General features: G+C 43.7%; 1 protein-coding gene across 1 annotated transcript; it reads right to left on the reverse strand.

Moving 5' to 3' along the window:
• Nucleotides 1-557: 557 nt before the first annotated feature.
• LOC123103489 (phosphoenolpyruvate carboxylase 2) lies at nucleotides 558-6,050 on the reverse strand. Its single transcript, XM_044525090.1, has 10 exons — nucleotides 5,718-6,050; nucleotides 4,301-4,692; nucleotides 4,134-4,218; nucleotides 3,772-3,994; nucleotides 3,478-3,581; nucleotides 3,310-3,397; nucleotides 2,995-3,149; nucleotides 1,890-2,888; nucleotides 1,156-1,542; nucleotides 558-1,040 (listed from the first exon to the last, which is right to left on the reverse strand). The coding sequence occupies exons 1-10, from the start codon at nucleotides 5,904-5,906 to the stop codon at nucleotides 744-746; spliced, it is 2,919 nt and encodes a 972-aa protein (XP_044381025.1). The 5' UTR covers nucleotides 5,907-6,050; the 3' UTR covers nucleotides 558-743.
• Between the last annotated feature and the right edge of the window lie 10,392 nt (nucleotides 6,051-16,442).

The following is a 16,442-nucleotide window of genomic DNA, read 5'->3' on the forward strand; positions in this document are numbered from 1 at the left end:
AGGGTGAGAAGAAAAATAAGTGTCAACATGATGCGCCATGTGTTAAAATAGACTAGGCTCATATATCAGGGTATTGAGTCATACTTATTTGGTTAGCGCATAATTTTTTTGTCTTCCGTTGCAACGCACAAACATATTTGCTAGTATTAATTTAAGTTAGAAGTCACCACAAGCAAAAAATAACTGAGTGACATTCTAATATTCAGACACTGAAAAACTGTATAAACATCCAATCCAATATATTGTTAGGGCATGTACAATAGTCTTATCTTAAGTCTTACATGTAATTTAAAGATGATAAAAAAATTGTTTACGGGTCATCTCTTAGGCTTATCTTCAATAACTAGCCATTTCTAAAAACGTGGTGAGACACATTGTACTAAAGAAATCATCTCTTCTCTTCTTTTAATTAAGAGAAGACTTCTCTTAATTAAAAGAAGACAAGCATTTACTTATGAATTCTCTTTTCTCCACCACATCATTTATCCAATATGGCACTCCTAAGATAGCACCATGGTACATGTCCTTAAGTGTTCCAAGTACGACTGACAAACAGATTAGAAATTATCATTGTTTGCCTTTATTTATAAATATTATACTACTTGCGAAATGCCATTATTCCTCACTGGATATAGGGGCAGATGCAGCAACATCCGCTGAGATACAAGGCCCACAGCACTCGATAAAAGGAAAATATCTCATCAAGGTACAAAAAGAAGATAATCCGGCAATCTCCCCTTGCCCTAACCGGTGTTCTGGAGACCGGCAGCAATGCCCTTCATGGTCAAGATGAGGGTATCCTCCAGCCCCGGCGCGTACTCACTCGCCGGGTTCAGCGTCACGAGCTCAGCAGCCGGCTTGCTCGTGTCCATCACCTCCTTGGACAGATGGGGGCGCAGCGCAACATGGTAGTCTGGGTCACGGATCCTCTTCAATGTGTATGCCTGGCAGACGTTCATGGTGGTGATGTACGCGTCACGGAGGCGGAGCCGCTGCTTCAGGTAGGGATCACCTTCAAGAAGATCCTTGTGCCCAGCAACCTGAAATCAAGAAAATCCAGTTTTATTGTCAATATTTTAACAACTGGCCTAGAAGATCAATGCTGGCAGTGTTGTTGAACGAAGTACAGGAGTTCTGCGTTTTAGTAACAAAAACCTGAAGAAGCAGCTTCTGGGTCTCCTCATAGTTGGCCCTCAGCTTCTCACCCAGGGGCTGTAGCCCCTCTGAAACTAGGAGCCTGTCATACAAGGCAGCAATGCCAGGATTACCCTTGGCGAACACCATCTCAACAAGATCGATGGTGACCCTGAAGAATGGCCACTCGTTGTACATCTCCTGGAGCATGTGGAAGTTCCTGATGTCCTTCTTGAGGATATGCTTGAAGGCACCACCAAAGCCCAGCCAGACCGGGAGGTGGAACCGTGTCTGCGTCCATGCGAAGATCCATGGGATTGCACGGAGTGATTCAATGCCACCACTTGGCTTTCTCTTGGATGGCCTGCTCCCTATATTCATCCTGCCATACTCTGTCTCCGGTGTTGCCTGTCAAACACAAATATCAGAAAGAAATTATTTGACTGAAGGTTCAACCTGAATGGCACCAAGGTTTGTTTTTGTTTTGTTTAAACCTTACTGCAATAACCTGAGCTGCCAATATAACATTGGCGAGGGTTTGTACTGTCATAGAAATTACAGTTGCAAAAGAAGGTACCCTAAGTGCTATCACAATTCATTATTTTTTGAAATTATTTTCATGATATAGGTTTCCACCGTAAATCATTGCATGAATTCCATCTCACTGGCAGGTTCAGGTTTGCAACATATTGAAAAGTCTATTCAAGCAGTTAATATGTTTCCTAGCCTGATGGTCAATGAGAGCAAGGACTTACAAGGCGGAAATACTCGACGAAGCGTGGTTCTTGGAAGACAATTGACCGATATTCTTCAGTTGCCACCACAGCCATCTCATCGAGAAGAGCTCGCCACTCTGGCTTTGGTGAAATGGGTGGACGCATCCCATGCTCAAGAGTAGCAGCTGTGAAACGCTGGAGCGTCCTGAAGCACAAGTGTTCTTCCCCAAAGCTCTGCTCGATAACTTCACCCTGAACAGTGACCCGGAGTGATCCATTGATCGTGTCCGGTGGCTGAGACAAGATAGCAAGATGAGTGGGGCCACCACCCCTTCCAACAGTCCCACCTCGTCCATGGAACATCGTCAATTTCACTCCAAATTGCTTAGCGACCTTGACGAGGTCCTCCTGAGCCTTGTACATCTGCCAAGCTGCTGAGAGACGGCCTGCATCCTTGCCTGAGTCTGAATACCCAATCATGACCTCCTGCTTGCCATTGATCCTCTCTCTGTACCAATCTATTGAGAAGAGTCTGGCCAGTGCTGCTGGGGCAGCCTCGAGATCGGCCAACTTCTCAAACAGGGGGACAACTCTAAGTGGTGTCTTGATATGGCACTCACGTTGGAGGAGCTCCACAGCAAGAACATCTGAAGGAGATGTTGCCATTGAGATGACATATGCTCCAAAATTGTCACCGGGCAGCTCAGCAATAACCTGGAACGCGCCCATAACATCAGCAACTTCCTCTGTCATGGGAAGGTCTGCGCCAAATAATGGGCGCTTCCCATTGAGTTCAGACAACAGCCATTCTTGACGGTGTTCCTCAGACCACTCACGATAAGATCCTATTCCCAGGTATGAGGTGATTGCATCCAGAGCATCAGTGTGCCTGTCAGACTCTTGCCTGATGTCAAGCTTCACGAGGGAAAGTCCAAAGGTAGAGACTTGGCGCAAGAAATCAAGAAGGGTTCCATCAGCAATAACACGGTCACCACAAGCACACAGTGACCTGTAACAGAGCTCCAAGGGCTCCAACAGCTGCAAGAGAAGACCGACATATATTAAAGACCATTTCTCTACCAAACATAGTACCATTGAAGAAAAAATGTATAGTTCCAATTATATTTCGTAGACATTACTCAACCTGCTCAAGATTTGTCAGAGTAGCTTCCTCAGGTATGTCGGAATGTCCACTGGATAACAACTCACGTGATCGCTCACGCGTGTTGTAAAGATTATCCCTAACATCACCCAGTATTACCCGATATGGCTCATTCGGAGGAACCTTCTTCCAGAACTCTATATATCGGAGATGAACATCACAAATTAATAAGTAGAACAAAAAAAAGGCATATGTTATGTGAAATTTCATGCCTAGAAGCTGTTACTGCCTTTTTAAAGCTCTGGCAGGGGTCTGACCTACTATTTTACATTTAAAAAAACTGTTACTGTTATGTACCTATGTAATGCTTAGCATCCTTCTTAGAAGAGCGGTGCAGCTCATCAGCTCGCGAGCGTAGCTCATCATTGCATCGCCACATAGACAACTGAAATAGTTTGAAGTTTTATCAACTTCTAATGATCAAATATATGTGAACTTAGTTAAAAGTAATCAATCAATTTCTACCTCAAACATGAGATCCTCAATCTGTGCACAATACAAATTAGCTGCCATCATTCTGGCAAGCAAACAGACGTCCCTTGTAACTTCTGGTGTCACTCTTGGATTTCCTGTATTTGTAAAGGTACTAGAAGTTTAGATACATAAAACAGTTGGCTTTATCCATAGTTCTTGATACGACCAGATACAGAAAATGTAGCATCTAACAGACACCACCAAGGTAATAAAAGCTTGCAGTGACTGTAGATACATCATAGATGTACGCTGCACAGTATCACGAGGGACAGAGATTCCACTCACCATCACGATCTCCACCCATCCAAGAAGAGAATTGGATAAGAGGAGCATTATAAGGAACGCGCTCATTGATCCCAATGTTCTTCAATGCCGTATCAACACGGCGCAAAAACTTTGGAACACCCTTCCATATTGTCTCATGAAAGTAGCTCATACCAGCACGCATCTCATCTTGGGGAGTGGGCTGAGTCCTTCGGATCTCATCAGTTCTAAAGGCAGCTTGGATCTAAAAAGGAGGATTCTAGGTTAAGTGTAAGAAAGAATCTCAGCTGTCTGATGTTGTAAGGCTACTGTGACTGCATTGTCATGTTAACAATGTGCCTTAGAAACAGCATGAAAATCAACATAAGGATAGCAGTAAGCACCTCTCTCTGGAGAGCCTCGTCAAGTTCCTGCTTGTCATCTGGAGTGATATCCTTCGAGTATAACTGAACCAAACAGTTCCGGATCCTGATATAAAGTCATTGTAATCAGGATTAATATATAGAAATTGTATCATGACTACTATCATCACAATGTTTGGTTAACTAACCTCGAATGCTTCTGGAGCAGTGACCTCCTTACAGATTGTGTTGGATGTGCAGTCAAAACCAGATCAACAGTCTGATTCTTGAGGGCATCAAAAACCTCAGCAGGGGACTTCTTCATGTCAAAAACAAGCCTCTTAAGAGTTTCCTCGATGTCAGATTCTGTGATTGCTGAATTTTCATCAGCAAAGTCTCCCTTCTTGAGCTTGACTCTCCTCCTGTATGCGATCTGCACTTCCTCAGCCAAGTTGGCCAAGTTAAGCATGTGTGAAAAAGCTTTGGCAATCACAATAGAGTCACCAGGATCCAAGCTTGTTATCATCTCTCCGAGTTCATCAAGCTTTTCCAGGTCATGCTTAGTTTCATATTCAGCAGCCACCTCATAGCATTCTTGAACCTGTTTAGTGAAAATAATAATCCAATTATGGCTGTCCATCAATCAACATAAGATATAGGATGTCTTCTTAATCAACTGACAAGCAAGGTACCAAAAAGATAATCAAGCCGACCAGCAACCTGATTGTTTATATGCCTACGTCTTCTTAATCAATTGACAAGCAAGGTACCAAACAGGTTGTGAGCCACCAAGTCAACAAAAGTCAAGGCAAGTCGATTTCAAGAACCTTTTTTCCCCTAGTTTGGTTCTCTGGAAACGCCATATCTCAGGCTTTGTTAGGTAAGGTATAAACAAGATGTAACGGTCTTCTACAAGCAATGGACAATGTCTCGAGACTTCCATACATGTAAATATTATCAGCACTTCCATGCCGGTTAGCCTAAGAAGGCGTCTATCCGTTGTATCGACAGTTTAACCCAACTAGTATATTCGTAGACTAAGAGATGAACACTGTTAGCTATTTTTCATAATTACAGTAGATCCAAGTCAGTTAACATATTACTTCAGTTGACACAACTACTAAGCCAGTTATTTAGTATCCCGTATATGACCAACATAAGATCCAGCACTTATATGCCAAAATCAGTTGACACAACAATGATAGAGCGAGGCAAATTCCACGGATGAAGTCATGCTTGACCGACACGATTTGAGATTCAATCAGTAACCCAGTTCGACTAATTAAAGCAGTGCTCCCAAAATCAAGACCACAATGGGATATAGATTAGCTGCGAAAAAAAATTTGTTTGTGGCAGAAAAACTGAGCAGCTGGGCAATCGTCCAAACTACCACTTAACAACACCAGATTACACACAAATCTACCGACATCGAGACTTAACCCAAAGTCAACCCCACTCCGTAAACACTGAGCTGAAAACTCCACTCGAACCCTGAAGCGCCACATGTAAAGTTCAGAGGAATCAATGGGAGCAGCGCAGCAGTAGCACATGGGTGATGGGACAGCTCGGATCCGGTGCGAGATCGAACAGTGCGAGAGAGAGAAAACAAGAAGAAAAAAGAGTTACCATCTCCCTGAGATCGTCGCCGTGGAGGCCCTGCAGGACGTCGAGGAAGCGGTCGAGGAGGAGCGCGTCGTACTCAATGAGCTTGTCGTCCTCGGACACCTTGGCGGGGACGAGCAGCCGCAGCTGCGCGTCGATCGACGACAGCCGCTCGATCTTCCCGCTGCCGCCGCCCGGCGCCGACAACGCCATCGCCGGCTCGCTTTGACCGGAGCCGACCCGACTGCTCGCGCTCGCCGCGCCGCCTCGCAGGGACCAGCGTGGTAGGGAGGGAGGGAGCTAGATTGGGGGGAGGATGTGGTTGGGGCCGGGACTGAGGAGGTCGTGACTCCAGTTGCTGCCTATTTATAGAAGGCGGATGGCAGGAGTGCCGCCGGGATTCACCGGGACTCGAGAGATCTCTGTAAATCAAATTAATTTGTGTCCAAGTGGTAGTGTTCGTGATTTGGATTTCGATCGGGACTGGGATTAGTTTACGGATTATGGTGGGAGCATCCACATGTCCACGTGGACGGTCCTGATTCCACCGTCCTCAGCCCTCAAGATCATGAGATAATTATTATTTTATACATGAAATTTATATCTCATCACTAAATTTTAGTATAGTCTTTCTAAGTCACAGTCGATCCTACTTTAAGATCTGTGCGGATCTTTTTCTTCTGTTTTTTCCTTTTTCTCTCTTGCATGATATGTCTTGATTAAATCTCAGTCGACTGAGACCTAGCTACACTCATTTTAATATGAATCGGATGGAGTACATTTGTTCGATATGCTCCAGTTGAAGGTTTAGATACGAAAGGTCACCGAAAGATGTACTCTGCTTGTAAACAGATGTAGGACATTTTTGCAGAGGGAGTACTATTTAGAACCCATATGTTAATTTTTCTATCCATAAAATATGTATTCTTAAAATATTGTATATGGTCTCTTCACTTTTTTACAGAGGGAGTACTATTTAGAACCCATATGTTATTTTTCTACATAGTCTCTTCATAATTGTATTTGTTTTTCATCTATATATGTCTCTTCATAATTGTATTTGTTTTTCATCTATATATGTTGTACTTGCAACCCGCACAAGTGCCATATGTATTGACATCATATATCTTATGAAAAATGTACTCAATAATCGAGAGGAGGCCCCCGCGAGCGAAACATGTAGAATATAATTTGGAACATATAAACAAGATGTCATTGGTGATATTAGGTAATACAAATAATTAAGAAAATATCAACTAAGGTTAATAATTTCTTGGTTAGCCAACTTTTTTTAATCCGACCTTTACATTTAACTTCATGGACATGGTTAGTTGCGTCAAGTAATAACTCGTACTTTTGCAACCAACTAGCAAGGTGCCCTGCCACGGAATCACATGAAACAAGGTGGAATTTGATTTACTCGAGAGTCTTGCACACTAACTTAGATGAGTTTTGGCAGTTGATCAAAATGTTGTTAGTGGTGGAAGACGACACGAAAAGGTGATCGGGTGATGGGGAAACACACAATGGGGGGGCACAAGGTGTCTTTTGTTTGTTGGTTTTCATGCATTAACGTGTCAAAAGTTTGGAGAAGAAAGACTAAGAGATGAGTGGAGGGATAACTACTGACTCCAATCTTTATGAGTAGATATAAATATACTAATGTCATATCAATCTATAAATTTTTCGAGGCGAGCATGGAGATAAAAATTGAAACATAGAAACAAGATGTAATGAGCAATATTAGATTATATAAGCGGGACAAAAGCAACTAAGGTTAACAATTTATTAGTTAACCAACAATTTTTCAAGGTGACCTTTACATTTAATTTGATGGGCATGGTAAGTTGCGTCAAGTAATAACTCATACTTTTGCGACTAACTAGCAAGATGCCCCACCACGGAATCACATGAAACAAGGTGGAATTTGATTTACTCGAGAGCCTTGCACGCTAACTTAGATGAGTTTTGGCAGTTGGTCTGAATGTTGTTAGTGGTGGAAGACGGCACGAAAAGGTGATCGGAGACGGAGAAACGCAAAATGGGGGTGGGGCACGAGGGGTTTGTTGTTTGTTGATTTTCATGCATTTACGTGTCAGAGTTTGGAGAATAAAGACTAAGAGATGAGTGAACGGATAACTACTTACTCCAATCTTTATAAGCAGACAAATATACTAATGTCATATCAATCTATAAATGTTTTGAGGCAAACATGGAGATTAAAAATTGAAACATAGAAACAAGATGTAATAGGCGATATTAGGTAATATAATCAAGAAAAAAGCAACTAATTCTGATAATTTATTAGTTAACCAACAATTTTTCAAGGCGACCTTTACATTTAATTTGATGGACATGGTTAGTTGCATCAAGTAATAACCCGTACTTTTGCAACTAACTAGCATGGTGCCCCGCCACGGAACCACACGAAATAAGGTGAAATTTGATTTAATCAAGAACCTTACGCACTAGCTTAGATGAGTTTTGGTAGTTGGTCCGAATGATGTTAGTGGAGAAAGTCGACAAGAAAATACTGAGATATGAGTGAAGGCATAACTAACTCCAATCTTTATAAGTAGACAAATATATTATTAAACTACAATTTTTTTAGGGAACACTAAGATTAAAATTTGGTACATAGAAACAAGATGTAATGGGTGATATTCGGTAATATAATTAAGGCAGAAGCGACCAAGGATAATAATTCATTTGTTAACCAATATTTTTTCAAGGCAACCTTTATATTTAATTTGATGAACATGGTTAGTTGCATCAAATAATAACTCGCACTTTTGCAACTAACTAGCAAGGTGCCCCGCCACGGAACTACATGAAACAGGTGGAATTTGGTCTACTCAAGAACCCTGCACGCTAGCTTAGATGAGTTTTGGTAGTTGGTCCGAATGATGTTAGTGGTGGAAGATGGCATGAGACGGTGATCAGGTGACAGAGGAACACACAATGGGGGGGGGGGGTCATGAGGGGTCTATTGTTTGTTGGTTTTCATGCACCTGCGTGTCAGAGTCTGGAGAAGAAAGGATGAGAGATGTGTGAATGGGATGGTTGACGACTCCAATCTTTATGAGCAGACAAAAAGTACAATAATGTTATATCAAACTATAAACTTTTTATATATGATCATTTCTTGGCGGACCCCTCGTGACCACAACCCGACAACCCTAGCCATGTCACCGTTCCCTTTCGACCCTTCTCCCTCGCCATTGTCGATCGTCTCCTCGCGCCAAGCCTCGGTTGGTAGGGGTGGCATGCTACTCTCGTAGAAGTTGCTGGATTTCCCCGAAGATGAACAGTGATGTAGCACAGCAGCAAAAAGTATTGCCCTCAGTTAAGAACCAAGGTTTAATCAAACCAGTGAGAGTCTACAAGCTAGCAAAATAAACAACACATGTACATAAACAAAGAAATGCTTGCACCCAACTTGGCAAGGGGGTTGTCAATCAACTCGCCTTGCTAGTTGCAATGTTAAAAGCAAATAGTGATAGATAGTGGTATAGCAAAACGACAAAATAGTAAAAGACCAATAGAGCAACACAAGTATTAATAGAGAATGGACTCGGGGGCCATAGGTTCACTAGTGACTTCTCTTTCAAAAGCAGGTAACGACATGGTAAACAAATTACTGTTGGGCAATTGACAGATAAGCAACATTCATAACTATGATCATTCATGGCATAATCTCGTATAAGCATCACGCCCATGTCAAGTAGACCGTAATCCAACTGCATCTACTACTATTACTCCACCCCAAAACCGCTATCCAGCATATGCATCTCAAGGTATTATGTTTAATGAAAAACAGAGTAACGCAATAGGCAAGATGGCATGATGTAGACAGAAAGAAACTTAACAATAAGATCAATCCCCGTCGTTTCTGCCAGGGCTTGTGACTTGATGGCTTTCTTGGCTTCAAACCTGATATCCAATGGGAGGATCTCAATGGTCCACTTAGCCACTCAGCCAGTAGCATCTATGTTGTTCATGATCTCGGATAAAGGGGCGTCACTTATCACTGTGAACGAGTGCTATTGGAAATAATGCGCCACCTTCTTCGCAGTAAGGTAAATTCCATAAACTAACTTCTGATAATGCGGATACCTTTGCTTGGAAGGCGTGAGGACTTCAGAGATGTAGGAGACCGGTCGTTGGAGCTTGAAGGTTTTGCCTTGTTCTTCCCGTTCCACTATGAGGACTGTGCTAACGACTTGGCTCGTGGCTGCTTTATATAAGAGCAAAGGTTCCTTGCTGCTTGGAGCAGCTAGCACCAGTTGGATGGAAAGCAGTTCTTTAAGTTCCTGGAAGGCAGCCTGCGCTTCGGGAGTCCACTCGAACTTGTCAGACTTCTTCATCGATCGGTAAAGCAGCATGGCCTTTTCACCGAGTCTGGAGATGAATCTACTCAAAGCCGCTAGGCAGCCTGTGAGGCATGCACGTCGTGTAGACATTCTGGTTGCTTCATTCGGATGGTTGACCCTATCTTCTTGGGATTGGCATCGATCCCTCGTTCGGAAATGAGGAAACCGAGAAGCTTGCCCGCGGGTACGCCGAATGTACACTTGGTTGGGTTGAGCTTGATGTCGAAAGCTCGCAAATTCACGAAGGTCTCAGCGAGGTCAGTCAGGAGGTCGGAACCTTTGTTGGACTTAAGCACAATATCATCCATATACGCTTCCACATTCCAATTGATTTGCTTCCGTAAGCACTTCTGGATCATACGCTGGAACGTGGCCCCAGCATTTTTCAACCCTAATGGCATCATGTGTGATGGTCTGGCTTATTAGGGATGATAGACTACTCATATCAATAAGGAATTCCTTCTTTTCCGGGAGTCCATTCAGACAGAACTCCAAAGTTAAGCGTGCTCAGCTTGGAGTAGTGTCAGGATGGGTGACCGACCGGGAAGTTGCTCCCCGGTGCGCATGAGTGAGGACAAAGTGCACAGAAAAAGACTAGTATTGATCTGTGGGGCCAGTCTAGATCCCGCCAGGAGTAACGGCCACCGGCGAGTGTGTCCGGGGCGTTACAAGTTGGTAATCAGAGCCTTCCCCGACCTTAGGAGCCCCCATTGCTTGATTGTTTTTAGCAGCCGTTGTTGAGTCTAGAAAAATGTTTTGAGTCATTTAGGAATTATATATCAGAGAGTTTAGGAATTCTTTTTACTTCCCAGTCTCCTCATCGCTCTGGTAAGGCATCCTGACGTAGAGTTTTGACTCTTCTCTTCTCAAATTTCACTAAAAAAAATTTAGGATCACGCGGGTATCTTGGAATCGTTCCGATGGTTTTGTGACGAGAACATTGTCTTGGTGCCTCCTGTCAGGGGTTTTGTGGCAGTGTCCCGGGGAGTTGAGCTCCGAGGTGTTGTCGTCACAATTTTATCGTTGCAGTTCTGGAATACCTGAGTTTAGTTTCGCCGACATCGAAAATCTCTTTTATGCAGTTGTTCGTGAGATAACCTTGACGCCACCCAGTACTGGGGCGGGAGTTCGGGAGTATTGCCATAACTCGTATAACAGATGCTTTTCGAAGGTTGAGGTAGTTGATTTCCGAAGGTTTCTTGGTTATGTGTTGAAGGATGGATACAGCTGGATGTAGGATTTGTTAGTTTGGGTGAGATATTATGCTTCCCCTGTATCCCCAACACCTGATTGCATAACCGGAAAATTTCGGGAGTTATAAGTGGGAATTCAAGTAGCTCTTAGGATATATTTCCGACAGATGTATGATATGAAATTGGGGTTCGACGTCTAGTGGTCCGCCTATCCACGGTTGGTTTTACAGTAGTCTCGTTGTGTCTTAAAGAGTCCTTGGCTATGCCGACTCGGGGACGCTTCGTATGTCATGTGCACTGCCTTGTACATGATGGTGATGTACGATCGAGCCCGTGTAGACCCCACCACGAAAACTTCGGGCGAAATATCTATCATATATTTGTTCCGGCTTATTCTGCAAGCCAATCCTTTGTTTTGTTTCAGTTGTGGTATTCGAGTTGCTTCGATGTCAAATGTTGATTCCAGACCTTTCCAAACCAGTGTTCTCATACTCCTATGCAAATACTAATCCTTCTTGATAATCGAGATTGCCATGTCAATCCTTTTCTACCGGTGTGCTTCTCTTCAAGTGGGTCAAATCTTGTCAATTTTCGCAAGATCAATTATTAGTTCTTCTCAACGTTGTTCGTTTCATCTGTCCTCAAGTTTCCTTTGTTTTTCCCACCCTCCCTCCCTTTGTTTTCTTCAAGGACTCAGATTTCTTAATCAAGTATCTTTTTATTCGTGTGAAGTCTCTCCATTCTTTTCGTCAATGTTCTTATCCGGTGATTCTCAAGAAGATACTAACGGAGCTTCAAGTTATCATTATTCGTTCTTTTTCTTCTCCGGTGGAACCAATTCAAGCCTTGTTGATCATATCATTTCCTCGTTTCAAATACCTTCTCTTGCCGGTGCACCTCATATTCAGTCATCTCTCGCTATTCAATTGTTCCGGAGTGCTCAAGGTATCTCGAAGATTCGTGTTTCCCACTCTACATTCGTTCAAGCTCTTTCGAGGATGTTATCTCATTCAAGTCATCTAATTCAACCGGTGCTTTCTCCTTTTCAAGTAATCTTTTCAACGGTGTTTCTTTTGAGTGGGCCCTAACCCACAGGTCTTTTCCCAGGATCTTACCTGACTCTTCTTATTTTCCCGGAGCTATCCTCAAATTCTTTTCTAAAGTTTGACGTAAGAATGAATTATCATCAGTCTTATGTTTTTCTCCAAGATCTGTCGAATTCTTTTCATCATTGGCTCAACCTCTTTGTTTTGATTCTTCCGGAGTGTCTAAACAATTCATGGTGGTGTTTCTCGTCGTAATTCTCAGATTTTGAAGACTGAAGAAGAATTTTCTCTCAATCTTGCTCCATTCTCTTCAAGATTCGTGGTTCTAGTTAGAGGCCATCCTCTCATAATTGTTTTTCGATTGTCAAAATTCTTTTCACCTATCCGGAGCAATTCAAGATTCTTTTCAGTTTGTTTCTCCGGATTCGATCAGTTCAGGTTTATTCATTCTCAGCTTTCAGTTATCATTCTCCAATCTTACCGGTGCATCGTTCAAGTGATCTCTAATCAGTTTGTGATCCCTTCGTTCTCATGTATCTAGATTGTCTCAAGTATCTTCGTTCATTTCACAATTCTTACCCGGTGATTCATCCCTTTACTTCATTCATTTTCAATTCTTACGATGGTTCGTTCAAGATCTCTCTTCCTTGGTTATCATATCAATTCATTCGTTCTTTCCAATCCCGACCGGTGATTCGTTGAATACCTTCCCAAGTTTATGCTATATCACTCTTAATCATTTCTACGAGGATAAGTAGTTTGTCAAATCCATTGTTTGTCATCAATTTAATTGGTGAAGGATAAGCATAATGTAATTCTTATTCTTGTTTCATCCATATGTTAATTTTTTCTTCCGGAGTTTTCTCACAATGATTAAATTCTTGGTTTCAAGTGCTCATCTTTCTTTTTCCGGAGATCCAAGCTCTCGCAATTATATCACCAAAAAGCTTCTTCTAAATCATTGCAAGTCTTCACCTTATGTTTCCAACTTCTCTTTCATTTCTTTTGATCTTTCCTTTGTTTACCGAAGTTCTCATGGAGGTTCTACATGATGGTTCATCAAGGATTTAATTCCTTCTCGAAGTGTTCATTGAGATTCTTTTCAAAGGAGCACAAGCTTTCTTCATCTTGCAATCTGGAGTGCAATTCTTTCTTCTGTATCATTGGAGGTGGTATTATGTCATTCTTGATAATTTGAGTTCATGTTTTCATGATTCACAAGTTATCAAGTATGAGATATTTTAAATCCATCAACCTCTTTGTTGGAATTATCTTGGGTTATATTTCACCAAAAGCCTTCCCTGAGGATTGTTGCTATCCATGGTGCTTATAAAGGACCCAAGTTCTTCTTTATCCTCCCGGTGAAATACTTTCTCGTCTCCTTGTTCATTCCAATCCAATTCTTCTTCCCGTGAGTGGCAGGTTGTCACCTCATAATTTTGAGATGTATTCCATAAGACCATATCAAGTTTATTCCTTTTGTTGTTGGTTTTCCAACAACTCTGTTCTAACATTTGTTGTAAGCGTGCTCCCTCGAGATCTTGTTTCCCTTCGTTCATCCCATTCCATTCTTACTTTTCTTCCGGAGGCATTGTGTTGCTGCTCTCTTCAAACCTTGTTCTTGTCCTTGTCATGCTTATCCTTTAAACCGGAGTGTTGTGCCCCTTTGCTCAAGCTCTTTCATTTTATCAAGTCTTTCATCTCTTTTCAACTGAAGTGCTGTCCGAATTTGTAATTCCTTGTTCCTCTTCCCTACCGGAGTGCTTTCAACTGTGTTCTTCTTCGTTGCATTCTTTATTTATATGGTTTAATCTTCGCAAGGTTCGTGGTTTCACTCGTTTGTCAAAGAAGCAACTTAGTCTTACCTCTCCTCTTTCTCTTCCTTTGTCCCTCCGGTGCCATTCTAGATCTCGGGACGAGATCCTCTCGTAGTGGTGGAGTGTTGTAACGCCCCGAGACCGTTGCGCCAGGTGTCGTCCAGTTATTCGCCATCGTTGCCATGTCATTTGCTTGCGTGTTGCTTTTCATCATGTCATCATGTGCATTGCATCATCATGTTTTTAAAACTTGCATCCATCCGGGTTTCCCCTTCCTTCCGTGGTCCGTTCTGAGCCTAGACACACTTGCACGCGCCCGCGGCATGTCCGAAGTATTATTTTATAAGTGGCCAGAAAATGTTCTCGGAATGTGTTGAAAGTTGGCGTGCGGTCTTATTATAGTGTAGGTAGGCCGCCTGCCAAGTTTCATCGCATTCAGAGTTCGTTTGACGCCCCAACGGATAACTATAGCGGCAGTATAGCCGGTCTAACGTAGGACGTTTTCGGTCTCCGGAAACAGTCACCGGGCCTCTACCTCTCTTCTCTCCTCTCTGCTCGAGGCCTTCTACACAACCCACATGCTCCAACCTACCCCTCCTTGTGTCCGGAGCCGTCGGATCGCGATCGGAGGCTCCGAAAACCCCCCTAAACCCCCTAACCCTAGAACCTGCCCTATATAAACGACCTCCCCTTCCATTTTTGGGCAGCTACCTACCCCTCCTCCTAAAATTCCGCGCTCCTAATCATCAGCCGCCGCCTCCACCTCGTTTTCCGCAGCCAACCTCTCCCCCGCCGCCACTTGGCACCTCCTCCTCCACCACCAGCCGTTGTGGCCCGTGAAGCCCATCCGGGGCCCGCCTAGGCCCGGATCTCTCCACCGTCGCCTATACGCCGCTCCTGAGATGTCCCGCTCGTTCTGGATCGGGAGAGCCTCCCGAGCTCCTCCCGCTTGATCTGGAGCATCCCCGCGCCGGCCGAGCCTCCTCCTCCTTACCTCGTCGCCGGTGAGCACCATCGTCGGACAAGCCGGTTAGGCTAGTACCCCGCCGCCCTGCGCCTTCCCTGACCGTCTCCCTGTCCTCCTTCCTCTAACCTCTCTCTCCTGCCATGTTCAGGGTCCCCCATGGCCACCGGATCTGGGTGCCCCGCTGTCGTCCTGCTCGTTTCCGGCCTCCCCTGCCGCTGCCTCGCCTGGATCAGGTGGATCCGGCGAGTTCTTCGCCGTCGCCGTCCGCATCGAGTTCCGTTTCGTTCCCTGCTTCAGGAACAAGAGGACGAGGCGCCCGTTCGCCCGCGCCTCGCGTTGACCGCGCCTTCGCCAAGTCCAGCGCCAGCTCGTGCTTGGGCCACCTCCCAATCGTTCGTTGACCACAGGCCCAGCCAGCGCCAGGAGAGCCCAGCTTCCTCCGCGGCCTGCCCGCACCGCGCCTGCGCCGAGGCCCAGCCGCCTTCCTTGTCCAGCCCAGCACCGACGGGCCAAGGCCCATGGGTGAGGCCACACTGCAGCGCCCCTCCTCTATTTTTCCTCCTGTTGGGCCAACTTGTTTCGGCCCGTTTCTATTTTTTTTCTGTCCAGCGGATTTAGCTATTTTCCGAGAGAGTGCCAGTTTTGCAGAATAGCCCCTAAAGTTCATGCATTTAATAACTTCTCAACCGTGCATCAGATCTAAATAAGTTATATATGTAACTTGACTAGAATTTCATCTAGTTTCACAATATCCAACTTTTGATCATGTTTGACATGTTTAAAATGATGTTTGTTTAAATTTGCTCCTATGCCATGTTAAAATGATTTAATTCACAACTAAATAATCGTAGCTCGGTTTTAAATAATCTTTATATGTAAATGGGGTAGAAAAATGCCTAGTTTAACATGGTGTACTTGTTTTGCATGTTTAACAACCCTAAAATTGTGTTTAGGGCAGAACAGCACCAAATCAAAAATATGCATATGGGGATTTACCGGAATTTGTTATTCGTTGTTTCCGGTCTCATTTAACCTTGACTAGATAGGTAGTTTTACTTTGCTTCACCCGCTTTCCATGTTTAACAACATTTAATATTGTTGGGTACATAAACGAGATCGAACTAAATAACTTGTCGTGGTGTTTCGTCAATATGCAACTCTTTGCATATTGAGCTCCACTTAATTTGTAGGATTGTTTGTGCATTTTGCCATGCCATGCTTCATTAAACTGGACATGCATCATAGTTGTTTGTGCATCATGCCATGCTTATGTGGTGGTTGTTTACCATGATTGTTTGCTTCTTTCTGGTGTTGCTTCTTCGGGTTGGTTCTGATAACGTCGTGTTTGTGAGG

Source organism: Triticum aestivum, chromosome 5A (genome assembly GCF_018294505.1).
Source record: "Triticum aestivum cultivar Chinese Spring chromosome 5A, IWGSC CS RefSeq v2.1, whole genome shotgun sequence".
Taxonomy (NCBI): domain Eukaryota; kingdom Viridiplantae; phylum Streptophyta; class Magnoliopsida; order Poales; family Poaceae; genus Triticum; species Triticum aestivum.